This window comes from Anabrus simplex, chromosome X (assembly GCF_040414725.1).
Source record: "Anabrus simplex isolate iqAnaSimp1 chromosome X, ASM4041472v1, whole genome shotgun sequence".
NCBI lineage: Eukaryota > Metazoa > Arthropoda > Insecta > Orthoptera > Tettigoniidae > Anabrus > Anabrus simplex.
The window spans coordinates 170558787-170579838 of NC_090279.1; the positions used below are offsets into that span (position 1 = coordinate 170558787).

At 38.2% G+C, this 21052-nt stretch overlaps 1 protein-coding gene across 3 annotated transcripts in view; it reads left to right on the forward strand.

Annotated features, from left to right (window-relative positions):
• LOC136886364 (eukaryotic translation initiation factor 4E transporter) overlaps positions 1–21052 on the forward strand; it is a 427031-nt gene that overhangs the window by 203418 nt on the left and 202561 nt on the right. For all 3 annotated transcript variants that reach the window (XM_068230726.1, XM_068230727.1, XM_068230728.1), the window contains exons 3-5: positions 1659–1732; positions 1820–1931; positions 12146–12303. In XM_068230726.1, the coding sequence (XP_068086827.1) occupies positions 1659–1732; positions 1820–1931; positions 12146–12303 (344 nt within the window). The remainder of the gene's footprint in view (positions 1–1658; positions 1733–1819; positions 1932–12145; positions 12304–21052) is intronic.

A 21052-nucleotide genomic window follows, 5' to 3' on the forward strand; every position in this document is an offset into this window, starting at 1 on the left:
TCCCAATGTTGGAATTAACTAGACTCGATTAAAATCCCCAGCTCAGGACCCTCTAAACGGAAGGCCTCAATGTTGATAATTCAGCCAAGAAAACTCGCAAGTAGAGTTTGATCTGAAGAGGGAAAGTCATTTTGAACTGTTCTCGGAGTGTAGTTCCGAAACATTCTGTCAAGTGCTGCTGCCAAACAGAAAAATAACAAAATTAACACATGGAGTACGATGATCGTTTGGAATGAGACGAGGAGTAGAAAAGAGAAAACAATAGTGACGGGAGGAAGAAATTGGAGGGATTGAAGTAAATTAAAAATCAAGGGAAGTTGTGAGAAATCTCAGACTTGGAGACTGTAATTACAGAAGATGGGAAGATACCATTAAGGAGATTGGAAAGAGAGTACAAACAAATGGATTTTATTCACAGTGTGAGGGTTATAGGGAAGTTCTGTCTCTATTCGAGCTGTTGTGTGGGGTGGGAGCGATAGACTACATTCACAATATTCCCTGCCTATCGTAAAAGGCTCAGTACGACACTGCTTCCGCTTACTTGTAAGTTCCTCACCATTATCTTCCCTTGGTTAACTCTTGTTCTTTTTCGACCCCAACGGTATTAGGTTTATCTTTCATTGTCACACACTTTGTGGCCTTCCTCCCCCCCCCCCCACCTTTTTAAAAAATCTTTCTGATACCTCATTCTTCAAACCATCAGAGCTCTTCCATTTTCCCTCCGATTAGTTTTATTAGAGGGTGGTTGCCCAGTTGTACTTCATCTTAAAACAATCAGTCACCACCTGTGATGTACCAATATTGACATACAAAACAGGTTCATGGACATAAAGTTTAGGTGTGATTCTGAAGATCGTTGTCATATATTGTGTTGAACAATGATTAGCACTAGTCTCTTAGTGTTCAGCAAATTGGATGATGAGGAATCGGAGTTCTGAAGCTCGGATATGCCCAGTATATTGGGAAATAAATAATAAAGAAATTATGTGGTAGTCTAGTATAATGTTAAATATTCTGAATTGAAGGAAGTTGCGATATTGGGATGAGTCATAATGTCTCATATAAAAGAATGTTCTGATTTCTAATTAGAAGTTGAGAACTTTCCACCTTTCAATGCTTATAATCTATTATGTTGTCATGGATGATACTTAATGATAAGGAAGGACATGTTTGATGAAACATGATAGTCATCCATGACAACATAATAAAGGTGGAAACTTCGACTTTAATTAGATAGCATCAGTGCGGGTACCAGTAATGAAGTTTATCACATGTACTGATTTCTGAATTTTTAAAGTTGGCAATACGTAATTATTTTGAATAATTATTTTATTCAAAAGAAATCTTCAGTAATGCTTCTTGTGTGGTGTGCAGTCAAATGTCGTTGAGAATATAAGGTGTGTGTGTGTGTATTTAGTCTTGTGCATATCCCACCCTCCTTTGTGATGTAGACTTGAGATTGTTGTGCTGTTAAGTTTCTCCTGAATGTGATTAGTAATATCCCTTGTGATCAATATTTTTATTTTTTCAAGGGATTGTTAACTTGCCATGTTCAGCATTGATATTGGAGAACAGTTCAAGAGTATCATACGATGTGCATGTAAAAACAATCGTGTATTTTCAGAATAATCTTAAAATGCATTACTTTTATGTTCCAGGATGAGTTGATTTCTTACAAAGAAAGCCCATTTTCAACGAGATGGCCAGACTATTTGGATCGTACATTCAACAAGTAAGTTTAGGTTAAAAGTTATGCATATTTCAAGTGAAAATGTGTCTATGGCTATCACTTTCCTAATTTTTGGGGAATTCTGTTCAGCTCACGTGGTGTGTGGGATCCAGAACGATGGCATCTCGACCGCAAACGTTCGGAGACTCCTCCAGATGACGATCGAGGGGGACGTGGGGATATGGGTATGGAACCACACAAGGTAAATATATATTTCCTTTTCCCTATGTCAATCCGTAGTACTATTCCAAGAGCTCCAGAAAATTTATCTTGCGAGAATTTCGAGCTAGAGTTACATATATTTTGACTATTCTGCAAATAACTACAAAAAATAAATGAAATGAGTGATATTAAAAAGTGTACACACAACGAATCGTATACACTGCTATTCATAACCTGTACAGAGAACAAAACTTTTAGCATGGAAATAAATTATTTCAGTGAAACATTGTGGACTGCGGTCTCCCAACATCGACAAATTTAAGCATGTTGGTTCACAATTGGTCCATATTGACAAGCTCATAGAATAGCACAAGGGGGTGTTGTTAGGTCCGCTCTGTCAATATTTAATATCCTTCATTAATTCAATATTTTGTGTTCATACATGTTTCAAGAGCTGCCATTTTCCTCTTCAGCGAATAAACATAAGTAAAATTTCTCATATTGTAGGAAACACTTCAGCATAAATTACATGTACAAAGGGCACTAGGGAAATTTCACAATGTGAGTGAATGCTTTAGTCTTTTTCAAAATAATTTCCACCACACTCAATACACTTCTCCATACGTTGAAACCAGTCACTGAACCAAATCTGCCACTTTTCTTCGGTTACATTTTCACACTCTTGATCCCACGCTGCCAGAAGCTCCTCGTCGGATGCAAAACGCCGCCGTTTCAACTTCATCTTCACTTCTGGGAAGAATGCGAAGTCACATGGGGCAAGATCAGGACTGTATGGAGGGTGATCAAGCACAGTCAACTTTGATCTTGCAAGAAAATCCATTGTTACATTAGCACGATGTGCTGGAGCATTGTTGTGATGCAAGAGCCAAGTGTTAAGCCGTGATCTTGGACGGAGCTGCTTGAGAGCCTAGATAACCTGAGGTGGACAAGTCTCGCTGTACCACTTTACAGTAACTGGTGAATAGCTGGTGCAGGGTCTTTTCTACCTGCCGATATGTCAACCGCCTCTCTTGCTGCAACATTTTCCTCACATCTTCAATGTTTTCCTCTATCACTGATTCAGACAGTCGCCCAGAACGAGGATTGTCTTCAACGCCAAAATTTCCCCTCTGGAACTCCTTGTACCAGCGGAAAATTGTTGTCCGATGCGGACAGTCTTTCTCCAGCAGAGTCATTTCCTCCAGGTAGTGGTCAACAGTTAATCCATGAGCAAAATTGTAGCGGATAATTGTGCAAAATTCACTTTTAGACCACACTGATATCTTAACCTGCTCTCAGTCCCATTGCTTGGTAACAACTGGTGTGAAGGTCGCTCCTTGCTGTCTTCTAGACTGGTTTTCACACCTCTTTTCATCCCTCACCATAACAGGGGTGTCCAGCCAACCGTTTTTGCGTATTGCAAAACTTTCCTAGTGCCCTTTGTATACTAGCTGATGTACCCTTGTTTCGCTACGGCATTCTAAATTGTATGCAGAATTCTAGATTATGTAGTGTACATGTGAGCAAGATAGTATTACATTGCATAGCTCTCAATGTAACCCTAGAAACGCGAGGGGGTGTCACCAAATGTCTTTTCTCATATGAAGACTGGGTTAGGGAATGTTCATTTTATGGTAGTCCCGCTTGCCTACCATCAGTCACAATCAGGTTGGGGAGTTTTCATTATAATGGCATACACTCTCTCTCCACCTGCTTTTTACATTCTCAGAAAGACTGTCTGAGTAGTTTTCCCAACTGAAATGAACATAGGTTATTACAATGACATCAGTAGGAACGGCGCCGTTAAAAGCAATGCTTTCATATGAAATACTCGATCAAATGAAAAACCACATATTTTCTCACTTTTAATTAACAGTACTACACTGCCAGTCTAACAGTCCAAAGTTCCAGAGCTGGAATGACCAAGCCGCAGACAGGCGTGATCCACGAACATTCTTAGTCTTTTTTCAGCGGAGGGTGCGATAGGAAAGGCCTAGGAGTTGGAAGGAAGCGGTCCTGACCTTAAGATACAGCCCCAGCATTTGCGTGGTGTGAAAATGGGAAACCACGGAAAACTATCTTCAGGGCTGCCGACAGTGGGATTAGAATCCACTATCTCCCGGATGCAAGCTCACAGCCGTGCGCCTTTAACTGTACGGCCAACTCGCCCGGTAAATTGTAATTCTAGACCAGGGCATACTACTACTACTACTAAGCGAGTCTCTGCCATAAATGTACACACTGCTCTTTCAAAACAGCGCATCAGAGTAGGAATCGAATAGTTGAAATACTATGATGAACCAGTGTGTTACATACCAGCAGTATCAGGAAATGTATGAACCAGAGGAATGGCATGTTAAAGAAGAAAGTTTTCCAACTCCCCTGCTATTTCCCGCCAATATTCAGTCAGGCTGTTATACTCGGTACGCAGCAGTAATCTCCATCTATCGGGAGTTGAGTGGCACCATAAGAGACAAAGAACATCACAACAAACAATGGTCAATGTAATGTTATTGTTGATCAATGTTATGCGCTTTCGGTATTGTAGGCCTTCACGTTGTTTTCTTCCGACTCTGAAATACCACTCTTTATCATAGTCGGTACGGTAAAACTGAATAAAACATAAATGATCGGAAATTGTATTATCTATAAATTTTGTTTTGTGGTACTTTTCGATAGGACTAATAACATAGGTATTTAAAAATTAAATCTTAGGTGCCTTCCCCTAAACTACTATTTTATCCAGGGTGAATAAAATTGTTTATAGCTTAGACTGTAGTTTCTTATCCCCTGACTCTATATACCGATTTTCATTAAATTCTGTTAACCCATTTTCTCGTGGCTCGGCATTGATACAGACTTAGCAACAAAATTACAAATTCATGAATATCTGTGTTATCATAGCTGGGACGGTAAAAATGTATAAGACATAAATGATCGGAAATTTAATTCTATATAACTTTAGTAATGTAGTATTTATCGATAGGACCACTAATAATATAAATATTTGAGAATTACATTTCAGGCCTTCCCCTGAAGTACCATTTCACTCGGCGTGAATAAAATGATTTATAACCTAGATTGTAGGAGCTCAACCCCCCCCCCCCCCCGACTTAACATACCGATTTTCTTGAAATTCTCTTAAGCTGTTTTCTCGTGATACATGTACATACGTACTTAGAAACAGACAGAAATTACGGAAAAGTAAAAAGTGCATTTCCTTGTTACTGTGGACATGATCGATACAGAAATACCATTATTTTCAAATTCTGAGCAATGTACAGACAACTCTTTATTTTATATATGTAGATAGATTTTAAAACATGAAATCATTACACGTGACATAAAAAATTCTCTTGTAAAGTAAAAGTTTGCCCTTAAATTATCTGTTTATATAGCTATAATTAAATTGAAATAAGATATATAGTGGGTCAAGCTTTTCAATACAAGTAGAATTAGAAATGTAATGTTACATTCCTAGTCGATTACAAGCGGTACTGGTTTTGACCACTGTTCTGGGTAATCATCAGCCAATCACTTAAGATATTAAAAACAATGCAAATCTTTCACCAGTTGCAGTTCATGAAGCACTATTATCACCCCCCCCCCCTTTGAAGTTTAGCACAATTTAAGGTACATATTAACCAGAAAACAAGTTGATATGAAACACGAGCTTTCTGTCCATGGTTCTTCAGAAAATTAAAATAGCGATAGTGTTTTAACTACTATAAAGGAAGGTGAGCGTAGCTTGAAATGAAATTCACAAGGGATATTTAACAGGGAATATAAACATAATTACAACCATTTTACAAGGCAAATAGAAAGAGTTTCATTATTACCAATAGTTTATAAGGAAAACAATGGAATTTGAAATTTAACACTGAGGCCTTTAGAGTTGCTGTCCTCTCCTAATACTCATCAGCGAGGGACGCATAACTCAACAGGCGTACACTAAATTGACGCTGCATTACCGGAGCCAACCTGGATGGAAAGATTAAAATTTACATTACACCAAAGGTTAATAAAAAGGGAATTGCCTCCAAAACAAAGGACCTGCGTAGCTGACGAACTAAGGCATTACAAAACCAAAACCTGAAAACCAGGCTCTAAGGTAAACTCCGAACAAATGAATTTACATATTAAACATTCGAGAAAAGAAAACGTGCTTACCCTGAGTGACTGGAGCCGCTCCTTACAAGGAGAGTCCGATAAAAAAAAAAAAAAAGTACGAAAACCAAAGACGCGGATCTGAGCCCCGCTACTACAGAGTAGCCAAAGGCCGGAAATTGAGAATCATTCAAGCAGCCAATCAGGGAAGCTACCTATGATTTGACCTGACATTTTCACCAATAAAAATTGTTATACTATCCAATAAACGTATTCTAGAGGTTTCGATTGCGAAACTCAGAGATTTCTTGATCGAAGCCTCCACGAGGCAAATACCGGGTGATACAAAAGATAAATTACAACAAGCATAATTTCTTTCCAACACTCATAATGATTAAATAAATATCTCTCCTGTGAGTCCTGGAAATACTTATTACCATTTTTAAATTCACAAAAATTCACAACAAATAAAACAAACATTTAATCAACTTCTTCGCAAATGTAATTCTTGCGATGGCGATTTTACCAAAAATTTTACATAACCAAATAAAAACAAAGATTTGAGTTCTTCGAATATGTCTGAGAGTTTGTTTTATTTCTTGACAATTTCACAAAAAATGTTAGCATAATGTCAAGAATGAAATGATTCCATTCACTTTATGAACTTGCCACCGGCGACAACCATAACACTTTAGGAATTAACAGTGCGTGTTGAAAGTTCCCAAAAACCTGAAGAAGTCGAGGATCAATCACATAAATGAAGCCAGAAGCAAGTTCTTGAACAGCAGGACATACGTGCTGACCGGCACTATGCTTTCAAATGTTTATGAAACTCGATAAAAAATTAAATAGTTCAAGGATCAAGCCTGCAAACGCTGCTAGGTGCGAATTTAAAGATAAAAGGTGCGAAATCGTACAATACAGTTTAATATACTTGACGATAGAAATATTGTTTATAGAAATTTGTATGTTAGATTCTCAAAGTTTGGAGATGAAGAACAGGTGACATAAAAAACAATTGAGAAGAAAAAAGTTTAGAAGCGCAATATTAGAACAATTGAAACACATTAACGCAGCGTATGAGATGGCAAAAAATTTAAATATAAATATAATGATATGAACTGTAAGTGATATTATAATACACAGTTCAATGCAGAAAAGAAAAGAAAAGAGAAAAACAACTATGTTAATAGAAGATAAATAGGTGTGGATCAGAATATAAATGATTAAAGCAGGTAGAGAGGGGTTGAATTATCTAGATGATTAATAGAGCAGGAAGTGGAAAGAAGGAAGGATAGGATAGGGAAATATAGTATTAGTAGTTTAAGGTGGGGCAGGAGGATGGGTTATTGGAGGTAGAAAATGTGGGTAGGAACTGTGTAAGGCATGGAAAATCAAATTCGGGTTTGGAAATTTAGCATTTTTGAAAATGAGAATGAAGTCAAATGGAATATTAGGTTTTCAGAAATGTAATTTAAATTGAAATTAGGGTTGAAGTATTGGTCAAGGTGAATTAAAACAATTTTCAGTTATGTTTAGAAGGGGACGTTTGTTAATAATTTCAAGTATTTCCGTGTCCTGTTCAGTTTTGGTGAAATTATGTTTTGAGTCTTGTATGTGTTGTCCAGTTGCAGAGAATGTTACATTTTATGGAGTTTTCATGTTCGGAGTATATAGCTATACACTGAAAGTTCACGTTAAAATATCTTCATTATCATAAAACAAAACGTCGACAGATAAAACCTCCAAAATCTTGCCAATTACTCAGATTAAAATGTAGTGCTGCTTATGGTTATTTCCTTCATTGCTTACCATTAAGTCTCGTGGCCCATTGGATTATGCAGCCCCTTATACCATGAGTAGTGTATATAAACTGACACAATAATTTAAGTGTAAACTTTTACTTTACAAATTATTTTTTTTAATATCATGTGTAATGATTTCATGTTTGAATATCAATATACATGTTAAATATTGAATTAATAAAGCACATTATTCAATATTGTCAGGGTGGAGCTAACATATTTTTTTTTAAACTTGCTTTACTTCTTACAGTATGTGAACCTTTTCTTGATCCCTGAGCTCCATAGTGCTGAATGGGAACATGGGCTCCAGAAAAGGTTCGCGTACTATACAAGTAACAGCTCTCATTGTTCCGTATTGAAGATGACGTTAGGCATAAAATCTCAGGGATAATTTAATAAAACCACCTATTCAAAACTTTCCACATTTAATGTGGTTTGGATCTACATGAATTTATGTAGACTTACCAGGTACATGTTTCACCCATTATTTGGGCATCTTCAGCCTGTGTACAACCTTTATTTAAAGGTTCGGGTCCTTACTTAACCATATATAGTATAATATATGAATGTTAATAATCTCTTAAGACATATTAATATGCCAGGATAATAATTTAAAAATTGTGAACAATACATAAATGTAACATAAATTAATAGTGTTTTAACACACAACTTGTAGGTTCTGTTCTATCTAACTTAAAATGTTCAAAACTAAAATGGATCTTCTTCTTCTAACATAAGTCTTGGGTAAAGAGGATATTCATTAGGGGGCTTATTTGACGCACATATCATTTTCATGTTTTTGATGTAACCAATGTTGAAATGTCTTGTCAACCACAAGACGATATTTAAAACAGATTGTTATATGTAGACTGGTCAAGATTGTTGTTGTGAATGAAACTATTTCAGGTGTCTTAGCTTCGGGTCTTATGTGACAAGGAATTGTAAATACTCTTTGACCCACCTATATCATTTCCATGCCCTGGTCTACATATAACAATCAGATTATTAATGTCCTGAACCTTGACCTAAAGGTTGTATACAGGCTGAAGATGCCCAAATAATGGGTGAAACATGTACCTGATAAGTCTACATAAATTCATGTAGATCCAGACCACATTAAATGTGGAAAGTATTGAATAGGTGGTTTTATTAAACTATCCTTGAGATTTTACGGCTAAGTTGCTTCACGTCACACAGACACAGATATGTCTTATGGCGACGATAGGACAGGAAAGGGCTAGGAGATGGAAGGTAGTGTCCGTGGCCTTAATTGAGGTACAGTCTGGTGTGAAAAAGGGAAATCATGGAAAACAGTCTTCAGGGCTGCCGACAGTGGTGTTCAAACCCACTCTCTCCCGAATACTGGATACTGGCCACACTTAAGCGACTGCAGCTATTGAGCTTGGTGACCTAACAACCACCCCTTGTGTTATTCTATTTGTCACTTCGTCACAATAACGCAGTTATTTTGTGTTCATTGTGCTGTCTAAGGTGAATGTATCATTGAAGATTTTCAGCGTACTATTCAGCTAAATGTATGCAAAACAAAGTTCATGTTCCGTAGGTGCAATAAAATGAAAGTGATAACACAAAAACAAGAAAATTGTGGTGATACAGTTCATAAAGTCCCTGATATTCTTATCAGATTTATTTCAGCTATTAGTTAAATAATCAATGTCAATTTTAAGTGTCATGATTCCTGACTTATTTGTAATGGCACCTGTTATTTCTCCATATGTCTAGTTTGCTGCCATTCTTCTGTATTGCTCGCAAGTGGAACATTGATAATGTGTTTAATCTGATTCATGTATCTTGTTGGAGCTCTACCCCAGCATGTTTGTCCGTAAACTGTCACTTGAATTATACTTTTTTCTTAACCATTTTGCCTTGTAATGCACTTAAAGTACTTGGCATTCTCTGTGGGTGCAGGCAGTAGAATACATTCACGATAAGATCTGCGGATCTTAAGAGACTACTAAAAGGGGGACCCCAGGAGCCCTGATCTTTGGAGCATAGGTTGGTGACCACAAGGCCCCTAGCTGAGTCTGACATAACATCCACTTTACTATACCATGCCCCCTTCCCCCCACTCATTGTTGCTCTCCAACTTCCAATGGTAGGCTCTTATTCCTTTCCTACCCCAGCAGTATTGGGCTTGCAAGGCCTAGGATGTACTTCATTTTCATGCCTTTTGTGGTCCTCCCCTTTCTTTTGTCCATACCTTAATTCGTAGGAGGCTCGGACCTCTTCCATAATTTCCTCTGATTAGCGTTAAGAGATGATGGTTGTCTAGTTCTACTTCTTAAAACGGTTTTCACCACAACAGCACTTAATAATATGCTGAGTACTTTCAGTTTGAGCTTATTACAGATGTGTGTGTTCTTATAATAGTCCATGGACTACCCAGTCTCCACCTCCAACAGTGCATATCGAAGGCATCGGTGTATTTCAGGTCTAACTTTTTGAGGATCCAGCATTCTGTTGGATACAGGAATATGGAGAACACTGGGGTCTTAAACATTGTTTTGATGTCTCTGGTATCATCGTGGCTTTTCCTTATCTTGGTCAACTGTGCCATCATAGTTATAACTGTTTTGGCTCTCTTGTTATGTCTCTTCAGTACGTCCAGACATTTTCTATTGTGGTTTGTTGTCAGGGTCGTTAAAAATATGATCGCTACTCAGAGGTAGCGTTTAAGAAAACTGAATTTACTAAAGTAATATTAATACTTAGTGGTCACCTCAATAAATGGCCACTTTTCTCTGGAACAGATTAGTTTTACCATAAAGTCTGTTAATATCCCTTCTTTCAACCAGTTACCTGACACCATGATCATCAGCCACACACATTTCCCAAACTTAACTGAAGCAAACAGCCAGTTATAACTGCTTCAAATACTTTGTTCATCCTTGACACAAACGCACACGTGCACTTGCATACACACACAGAGTAATAAAATCAATAATGTTCACATCTCGCCATCCATATGGTACCTTGGTACATTTTTTCTGGAGTACAATACATACAGCCCTTCTTCCTCATCATCTAATGTAACATACCTGCCACAGTGGATAGGGTGGCGTGATTGAACTAGCAAACAGTATGCAAACTCCTTTTAAATGGTTTCGTGTGGAATGCTATTTAATTAGGTGTAATACGGTTGCATTTATTGGCAGTATTAGTTATTGAGCTCTGTTTTAGTTGTGTATTCAATCATTGAATTACAATGTGTGATAAGTCAGGGGTTGTTCTATTAAAACATTGAAGGGAAGGAGAAAATTGATTCTCAAAAGCGAGGAAGTAATTTCTGCAAAGAAACCTGCCAAAATTGCCAAATCTGCCAGGACACAAGTAAATGACACATCATACAGACACTGTCACGTTTTAGATGGGTAGTACAGTGAGTCGCCGCTAAGAAGAGATGTGGAAATACTGCATAACAAGCCACACTGAAAGATTTTATTGTAAATCAAGAATTAAGAAAATGCCATTCTTCAGTACATTCAAAATAGCACATAGAAACTGAGAGGGATAATGCTTGGAGGGGAACAGCTTAGGAATGTAGAGAGTTTAAAGTACCTGGGAAGTATCATAGAGGAAAGTGGAAAAAATAATCAAGAGTGGAAGAGAAACAGGAGTGTTCCTGAAAAGTGTCAGAAGCCTGGTATATGGAGCAAGGATGTCCCTCAGAGAAGCAAAAGAGTGATAGAGGATATACTATATACCTATTCTGACATATGCAGCAGAAACTTGGCTAATGAGGCAGAAAGCTGTGACTAGGATACAGGCAAGTGAAATGTAATTTCTGAGAAGCAGGATAGGAGTGACAAGAATGGATAAGATAAAAAATGAGAAGCTTAGAGAAATAGTAAAAGAAGAACCACTGTAGAACAGATTTACAGTTACACGGTCTGGGCACATGAAGAGAATGACAGAAGAAAGGCTACCGAGGAAGATGCATGAAATGGAGGTAACAGGAAAATGACCAAGAAGAAGACCAGGAGAGAGTGGATTAAAGGAGTGGAAGAGCGTGTACAGAGAAGAGGTGAGGACTGGGGGGAGAGTGAAGAGGGAGAAGTGGTAGGAAGACGAGGGTAGAAGCTTATGTTCCAAACAGATATGGCCAACAGCTGGAAACTGCATATGATGATCATGATGATGAATATACTACTTTTAATATACTGTAGGTCCTATTGTAGCTAATCATGTGACGAAGTAGATCTCTTCTGATTCTAAAATTTTGTAACCAATTTTTTTCTGTAACTATTGATAAAGAATTTTAGTTATAAAGTGTAAATATTTTGATACTAGTTGCTTAACTGTGTTCTTTCTTTCTGTGCAGAGACGCTCTGGAGATCCGAGAGAGCGGCTGCGGAAAGAACAGGATGGAATTGTCCTGAGTCCTCAGCGAAGGAGTTTCAACTCTGGCTGCTTCGTAACGTTGTCGCAGAATTCCAGCCGGCGGCCGGAGAGTCCACTTAGCAAGTCGGAGCGGGACAGGTTAGCAGTTAGCGAATTGGTTTTTTCCTTCATCAGTGTTTCTCTGAGATCAATCTGTTAGTTTTCAGGTGTGATTCACAGTGTATTAACTATTCTTGGTAGTTTTAAATTCTTGATAACAATTAAGTGTGGCCTTTCATTTAAGGATACCTGTCATTTTTTCCACAAATGCATTCTTAAGGCAGGGAGATGGAAGAAAAAGGTAAAATATCAGAGTTCATTCAATCGATCAGTGTTAAAAAAGAGCTATGTGCTTGTTACGTAATTTCTTTGTTGTGAGATTGAAAATTTTCTCTCTCTCTCTCTTTTTTTTTTTTTTTTTTTTGCTATTATATATACTTCTACAATCTGTTTTTCTCGAAATATGTCTCATTCTGATAATTGGGTGCTTCGGGTGGGAGATCGTGGGTGGGGAAGATACGTCCTAGGAGCAGAGTACTAGTGATCATATCACAATTCCTCCAGAAGACTTCGAAATACAATGAAAGAATTTATTTATTTAATAGTGACTTTCCAAGAAAAATAAAAAATGAAAAGGATATAATTTGCTTGTCCTTCATTACTTCATTAAACACTTTTGACCTTTGTCAATTTATTTGGGTAGATTGCTGTGTAGTTGAATAGTTTAGCCTTCTGCGTGTGCAAGCATGCACTCTCTTTGTGTGTATGCGTGCAATGAATATAAATTGTGTTCTTATTTAAAATACAAAATTCTTGAAAGCCTATTCTAGAATGGGAGACGTTTGGAATGTACAAAATGAATGTGCTTATAACATTGTGAAGACAGTGCAAATGAAAATAACCTGGCAGTAAAAATATATTTAAAAAATTAATATACAAGGTGTTTAATTTTCTGATGCGACAGTAATTTAATATTTTTCTGAATGAAATACTTCAGTTTTGAGAATTCGGTAACAATTCACTCTTCACTTTCTACATCTTTTCCCATTTTTCATGTTATGTTGATGTTCATGACAGCACACTTTCATTAGTTGCATTTCCTTCATGTCTTCTTGATACAAGTCCATCCATTACCATTTTGATCTTCTGGCTCTTCTCCTGTGACCTCTATCTCCAGCAGTCTTCTTTCCGTGTAGGCATTTCCTTTTCCCTTCACATGTCCATACCATTGGATCCTTCTTTCCTGAACCTTCCTCGATGCCTCTACTACCTTTTAATGTCTCCCTTATTACCCCATTCCGTACTCTATTGTTTGATGACTGCACATTAATCCACCTGAAAATTTTCATTTTGGTTACATTAAGTTTGTTCTCCTGCTTCTTTATTACTGTCCATGTTTCAGTGCCATGTATCATTGCTCAGTACACTATGGTTTTTGTATATTTTTCCCTTCCCTGTTGGCTTTATTGGGCGATCACTGAGCACACCTGACGTTTTTTTCAGTTCATCTAACTTGCCTGGGTGCTGTGGGTTATCTCTTCGTCCTGATTTTCGTCCTTTGATGCGACAGACAATAGATATTTACATTTTTCAACTATTTAGCATTGTTCCTTGCATTCTAATTTGAGTCTTGATCTGCACTGAAATGCAGATATTCAGTTTTCATTTTACAGAAAACAAGACCCCCAGTGGTTGAGGGATGTAGACGAAGAATATACCCACATTATCCCCTGCCTGCCGTAAGGAGACAAAAAGGAGTGAGCAAGGGATGGTGAAATTAGAATCATGAGACTATTTGTGATTAGTACGTGAGGAACACCATGGGTCGACCTTACCTAGGAGTAGTACCCCTATGTAAGGAACGCCATGGGTCTGGGTGTTGCCTGCGGTTAGTACCATCATGTGTATCCCACTCTGCTGCGCAGACTAATGTCCATGCAAGAAAAGATGTTGTATGCTGAACTAGAATGTGTCGGTTCCCCTGTGTTCAGAATGGGTCTGCGTTACCTATGAGTATTACTGCTATATGAAGAATACTAAGACTCTGCATTGCCTCTGGTTAGTACCACCATGTGAGGAACACAATGAGTTCACGTTACCTGTGATAAATACCACGATAGGAGGAACACCATTTAAGCAAGTGCGCCAAGGCCCATTCTTTGATTTGAGAAAGTAAGAAAGCTACGGCACATACTATCATCACAAAACTCCGCTGTATTTTCGGAGTTCACAACTTGTCCTCAGTCCCTGGAATCTCCACATCACGTCAAATTTCGCAGATACGCTCAGCCCTGGGACACACGACTTTGCATTTCTACCAATTAAGTGCGAAGCAGAGGCACACCATCTCTCGTTCGCCTCTAGTGTTTTGCATTCCTGTAACATGCCTTTCATGGAGTGGGAGTTACGGAGTGCACTCGCGCTGTGCAAAGACGTGGCTCTTGGACCGGACAAAATCCACAATCAGATGCTTAACTCTTTCCTGTGGGCTGCATAGTAGTGTACTCGACTTCCTATGCCATCTGTCTGCTAAACATATAACTTCGTGGAGCCAGAGAATTCGTTATGATTCCTAGATACAACTGACATGCATGGATTGCTAAAATAAGTGTTAAGTTATACATTTTCTTAGAACAAACAGCTGACTGAATGTAAACACATTGCAGCAACATAGCTGCACATAGCCAGTTCAGTGAAGACTATATTTGATACAAATTAATATGTTGACAAGTGCAGTGGTAGTGAATTTGAAGTATAATAATGGCGTGTGGCCTCCGAAGAGGCCTGGTGTAGGTCTTTCGAGTTGACGTCGTATAGGTGACTTGCTCATCTACGAGGATGGGGCCCTACCTATAATGAATTCTAATGAGTACGGCACACACCCATGAAGGTTAAAATCCCTGACCCGGCCAGGAATCGAATCAGAGACCCTCTGGACAAAAGGCCAGCACGCTAACCATTTAGCCATGGAGCTGGATAGTTTGAAGTTATAGATATGATTATAAAAATGCTGTGGGAAGCAGTTGGGACAGAAGATGAATGTGAGGGAAATCGATTTACGGTATATTGCACAGGACAGGAAATGCTCATTTAGGTACAGTCTCCTGTAAAAATATTAGGCCTACTTGGACAAAATATAATAATCAGTTTTAATCCTCCATTTAATCCTGTTTCAGACTATGGGCTTCTATGTAATTACATAATATTCCAATCCCATTCAGTGAAAAATGTTCATAATTTGTATGTCCAAGAGGCAGTATGATTTGCTATCTAAATATCTTTGTCCAACGGATCCCGGAAATGCTATAAATCAGGGGATTCAGGGTGAAGTCCTGCGTTCTTTGCATTACCAAGAAAATAACAGCTGCATCAGGTCAAGCAATTCAGACTGACTTCAAGAACAAGCAATTTAACTTGCACCATGTTGGATGCTTCTTGATGTATCATTCCAAAGTGGAGGGGGGTTTCCTGTGTCTAATTAGGGGACCTCATTGTATCATTCTAGAATAAGTATGGTATAGTGTATTTTCCCTTGTTGCAAAATTTGAAACCTATCCTAAGAGGTTTTTACAGAACAAATTTAGTGAAGGTACTCCACAACTATACATGACAAGTAAATTATTACTCTAGGTTTCGCCGGGCAGCGAGTCAAAGATAGTTTGGAGGAAAGGGTTAAACATTTGAGTGACCAATATCTTAAGGATATTCTCACCCTATTCAACAGAATATGGAGTGAGAGAATATTTCCATCACAGTGGCGCGAGGGAAATGTGATACCAGTTCCCAAGCCAGGTAAAGATCCAAAACTTTCGGATAGTTATAGGCCAGTATGCCTTACAAATGGCCTTTGTAAGCTATTTGAAAGGATGGTTAACCGGCATCTTGTGTGGGCCTTTTCTCGAACTATATGACCAAAGGCCACCGCACTGAATACTTAGCTGTGGAGCTGGACATTCGGTTGGGATGTTACGTGCATAATTAACACAAACAAATATGGATTCAAGGTAGACCCTTGGTGTAAGCTGTTTCTAACCTGGATCTAATCTGTTTGACCAATGGATCTTTGACCTACTTCATAGCTCCTTTGTACATTTCCCGTACATTCTTTTCAGCCACATTTTTTTCTCGGACATGGTGCAGACTTCCTGGTAGGGATTATCATCATATGCCTTTTTAATATTGATGAATTCTAAGTAGTCAGAACTCTCCACTGACCTTACTAATTTCCATAGCTGCCTTTTAATTCTATTTCAGCTGCTGTTCTTCCCAATAAAGAATTGATGTTTACTTGTTTTCGTATGTCACAAAATAACTCCAAGATCTGTTCAGTTTCCAGTCATTATGAGGTCAATGGTTTACAAATGTTAAATATCAGACATGCAAAAAAGCATAGTGAATTTATCTTGAAAAACCACCCCAGTGATTCCCTGCCGTGCAACATTCTCAAGGCTAGAACTAAATCTTTGAGATAGTGACCAGTTTTAGGTACAGAAAATTCAGGAGGAAATCAAACTCTTAGGACATCATACTTCAAAGGTGAGGTTTTTCAGCGGTTTGCAGATAGTTGACAAACTAGTGCTTGATCTACTGCTCATTCTACTGTATGGAGAATTTTAAGGCAGTATGTTAAACATCCATTTTATATAAAAAAATGTGCTACCATAAATCTGTTAACTCGGACAACAATTTGCTGAATTGTACTTGAGTAGAATTAACGAGCCTGCTGTTGCCGGATGCATATAAACAAGCAAGGTTCGAGTCGTCTGTCAGTACCGAAAAATTAGTTGCTAGAATTCTCACTTTTAATGGTCTTCGTAACCATCTGGAAATATTTCGAGGAGTTCATTGTTCAGTCCTGTGATAAACTGTGTCAACAGAGGTGGCTGTAATTTTTGATAGTTCTTGTATTTCCTTCAATACCATTTGCTTAGTTCCTGAACAATTTATTGTATAATGCTTCACATAAACTTAAAAGATTACATTTCACACAGATTTTTTTAAAAACTCTTGATTTCCTTCATATTGCTTTATCTAAAAACAGAATTTTTGGATACTACTTGGTTATGAACAAATTGCCTCCTACCACATCAGAAGATTAGGAATAGTTATTTTGAGACATTCTATTTAAGAATCAGAATTTTTTGCTGTATTTAAATTGATAAATGGGAATATACCCTTATGAGCCTATGATTACTAAGGCACTTATATAGCCTAGTTTTTCTCAAACTATGGTATGCGTACCGATAGGGGGTATGCATGAGAGTTAAGGGGTTACACGTGCAGCTTTTAGGGGAAAATGTACAGTGAGGAAGGAATGAAAAACGCAAGGAAAGTAAAAATATTTTCCCATCCTTCCGTTTAACTTGATCCTTCATGTTATTGGCAGAGTTTTAACTTTGATTTGGTCACAGCGTATGAGATTCTTTTACTTGTAATATTGGACAGCATTTATCAATATAGCAAGTGTTTGAGGTGGCATGACATTTTGAGTAGGAAAAACACAATTTAAACTTAGAGCCGGACTTCCACTTCCCAAGTTTCTCCTGGACAACTAGACATACGAAAACTGTCGAGCTGTACAGGCATACCCATTTCATTTACAGTTTTGACAATTCATACATAATCTCTGAACTCCAGAATTAGGATTCTGGGTTATTTCATATCTGTACCTGAGGAGCAGAAGGGCATATTTCACAGTATAAGCAAAAAATAAAAAGTAATTGGCTGCACATTTGTCAACTGCTAGTTACACAAATGCAGTAGAATTGTAAACTGCCTGATTTCCATAGATGCATTCAAATTTACTAATTATGCAAAACACAAAACTGACCATAAATCAAAATCGCAAAAAATGGACATACACTACTGGTCAAAAGTTTTCGATCACCTATGCACAAAACTAGATACTTTATTTCAATGTACAAACACATCGTATAAAAAAAAAAAAAAAAAAATAGATCAACAAAATTTATATTTTCTCTCTCTATCATTACGTAGATTACAATATAGTTTATATTTTAGCCTCTTCAAAGTATCCACCCTTTGCCCTCCAAACAGCTGCACGAACTCTTGCCATTCTGGAAATAAGATTTTGTAGTGTTTATGTAGATATAGCAGTCCAACAGCTCTGTAAACTATTCCATAGTGTAACATTAGTTGACCTCAGTTTTTGGACCTCCCTGTCAAGTTCATCCCATAACAGTTAAATGGGATTTAAGTCTGGTGACTGACTTGGCCAAATCATATTTTTCAATTCCCCACATTTCTCCTTTCTATTGATATACCCTCTACACAATTTAGAAGAATATTTGGGGTCATTGTCCTGCTGCAGAACAAACCCACGACCAATAAGCCTCTTGGCAGATGGAATTGCATTGATCAGTATCCTGTGATATCCTTCCTTCTTTAATGTTCCATTAATTCGCACTAGATCACCGACTTTATCATCCGCAAATCATCCCCACAACATAACCGACCCTCCACCATGCTTCATCGTAGGTGTCACACACTGACTCTTCATACGTTCTCCACGAAGTCGACGAACAAACATTCGACGATGGCTCCCAGATACTTCAGACTTCGATTCATCCACGAATAACACCTTGGACCATTGCTGCACGCTCCAGTTTTTATATTGCTGTGACCATTGCATTCTTTTCACCTTATTTTGTGTCCGTAATAAAGGTTTTTTGGCCGCTATACACCCCTTTAAACCTCATTCACGAAAATGGCGTTGCACTGTTGAGACAGAGATTGGAGCAGCTCGCATATTATTGACTTCCTCGCGAATTTCAGGTGCCGTACGAGTCCTCTGACATTTACTCTGTACACATATGGACTGATCATCCCTGTCATGATACACGGGGTCTTCCAGATTGCGAAACACTTGCATTGGCACCGGTTTGCTTGAACCGCTGCAATGTATACACCACTGTAGATTGGGCTATGCCAACTTTTGTTGCTATTGTTCTACTAGAATACCCTTCGTGATGCAGAGCTACAATTACAGCACGTTTTTCAGTTCCAATCTCCTGCTTCCGTCCCATTTGGAGGTAATATGGTATGCACCTGATCACACACACACAAACACACTGCTAGCTGTACACAGTGTACTGAAAACTAATGTGAACGGCTTGCTAAACAGACAGCTGAAGGAATGAGGCCTATTCGAGTGGACACGTCTTGGGTAAAGACACGTCAGTGTTGTTGTGGTTACTCATCAGCGACCCTCCATGCTGAGAACCGGTCAAATACACAAGAGTCATTCCGTCTTTACATGTTTATGCTTGTTTTATTATCAGATCAGTGTTATGATAGATTATTTAAAACTACATCTCTGTTTTAACCACAAATCCATAGTTGTGATAGGTGATCGAAAACTTTTGACTCTCAGGTATGGATATGCATTTAAACTGTTCTTTTAATCGGTTGAATAGGGTTAATTTGCCAGGTACCCACATTTTTAAATGGGAAAATGAGAGAAATTTTATTGCCAGGGGCACATTAAACTTTGTCATGGGTGAGGATTGTGATCTTTAAAAATTTTCAGAACTTCTGCTATAGTCTGATTCTTCAGGAAGGGTTTGCCATATTATTGCAAGTACTTGTAGAATTCCAGTAATAGCATGAAACTAATACAGTACCAGAAATGAATGTAATACTTACAGTGTGCCCCCAAAAATGTACTATTTTCTAGGGGCTATAACTTGTGCCCCCTTTTGGTTTACCTTTGGTTCAGAACGGATGTATTGGGCGAAGATATTACATCAGATTCCTTGCATGTTCTTGTGACCTCATATGATTGGACCTTTTTATAAGAATATCTCAAGATTTATGGTGCCAAACCAGCAATAATTGAGGGTTTAAGAGGCAGTTGAAAGACAATACCTCACAATTCCACATGGAATGATTCATAACGTTAATGAATTTAGTAGCCCATCGCAAGCTGTGTACTGAAAATGACTATAGTCAGTTTGGACGTGTGCGTACATGAACGTGTTTGCCATAATTTGCTTCATGTAATCTCTCATTTCCTGTGTTGAACTTGTATGTTTGTTAATAAACATATTTGTCATTCATTTTTATCGGGCACCATGACTACAGGCCCTCATTTCCAATTTACTTGTTTGTGATTTGTATCATTGCCATTTTTGTCTCACATTCTTGGGTTGATTCTTAAGCCCTTTCTAAATAAACTGGTATAAGAGGCCGTAGGAGTTTTTCACTTTTGCTTTTCACGACCTTTCTCTTTGATATCCTCATTCTGTGGAAGGTTTATTTCTCTTCTGCATGCTCTGGTTCTCTTTATCTGTGTTAATTGGGCTAACAATATGGATGTTCATGCCTGTCAAACTGAATATTCTGTTGTGTGTTCTGTCATACCATCCCTGAGATTTTCATCATATTTTGGAAAATGCATCCTGACATTCAGCTTGTGACGTACTTTGAACTTTGGAACCATTCTTGTCAGTAAATACAGGGAGTTTCTCTCATTAGTTGGCTGGCAGGCATGCCCAGCTTATCTGCCCCCCCCCCCCCCCCCCCCCCCCCCCCCCCGTTGACTCATCACTTCCCGTTACAGAGCAGCGGCAACACAGGAATGCCCGCACTTTACAGTTCAGATCCATGCTTAGAACCTGTATTCATCTGTGTTCATCTGTCGCTCCAACTGTTTTCCTGTTCTCGAGTTGTGAAGTGTTATTTTGGGGTATAATTCTCATAATGCCTTCACATGTGTACACTTTAGGGGAAAGGGTATTTATGTACGATAATTATGTGAAAATAGTCTTGCAGGAAGTCGTTAGGCGATTTGTAACACAGTTTCCAGGTGTACGTCCTCCACAGACTG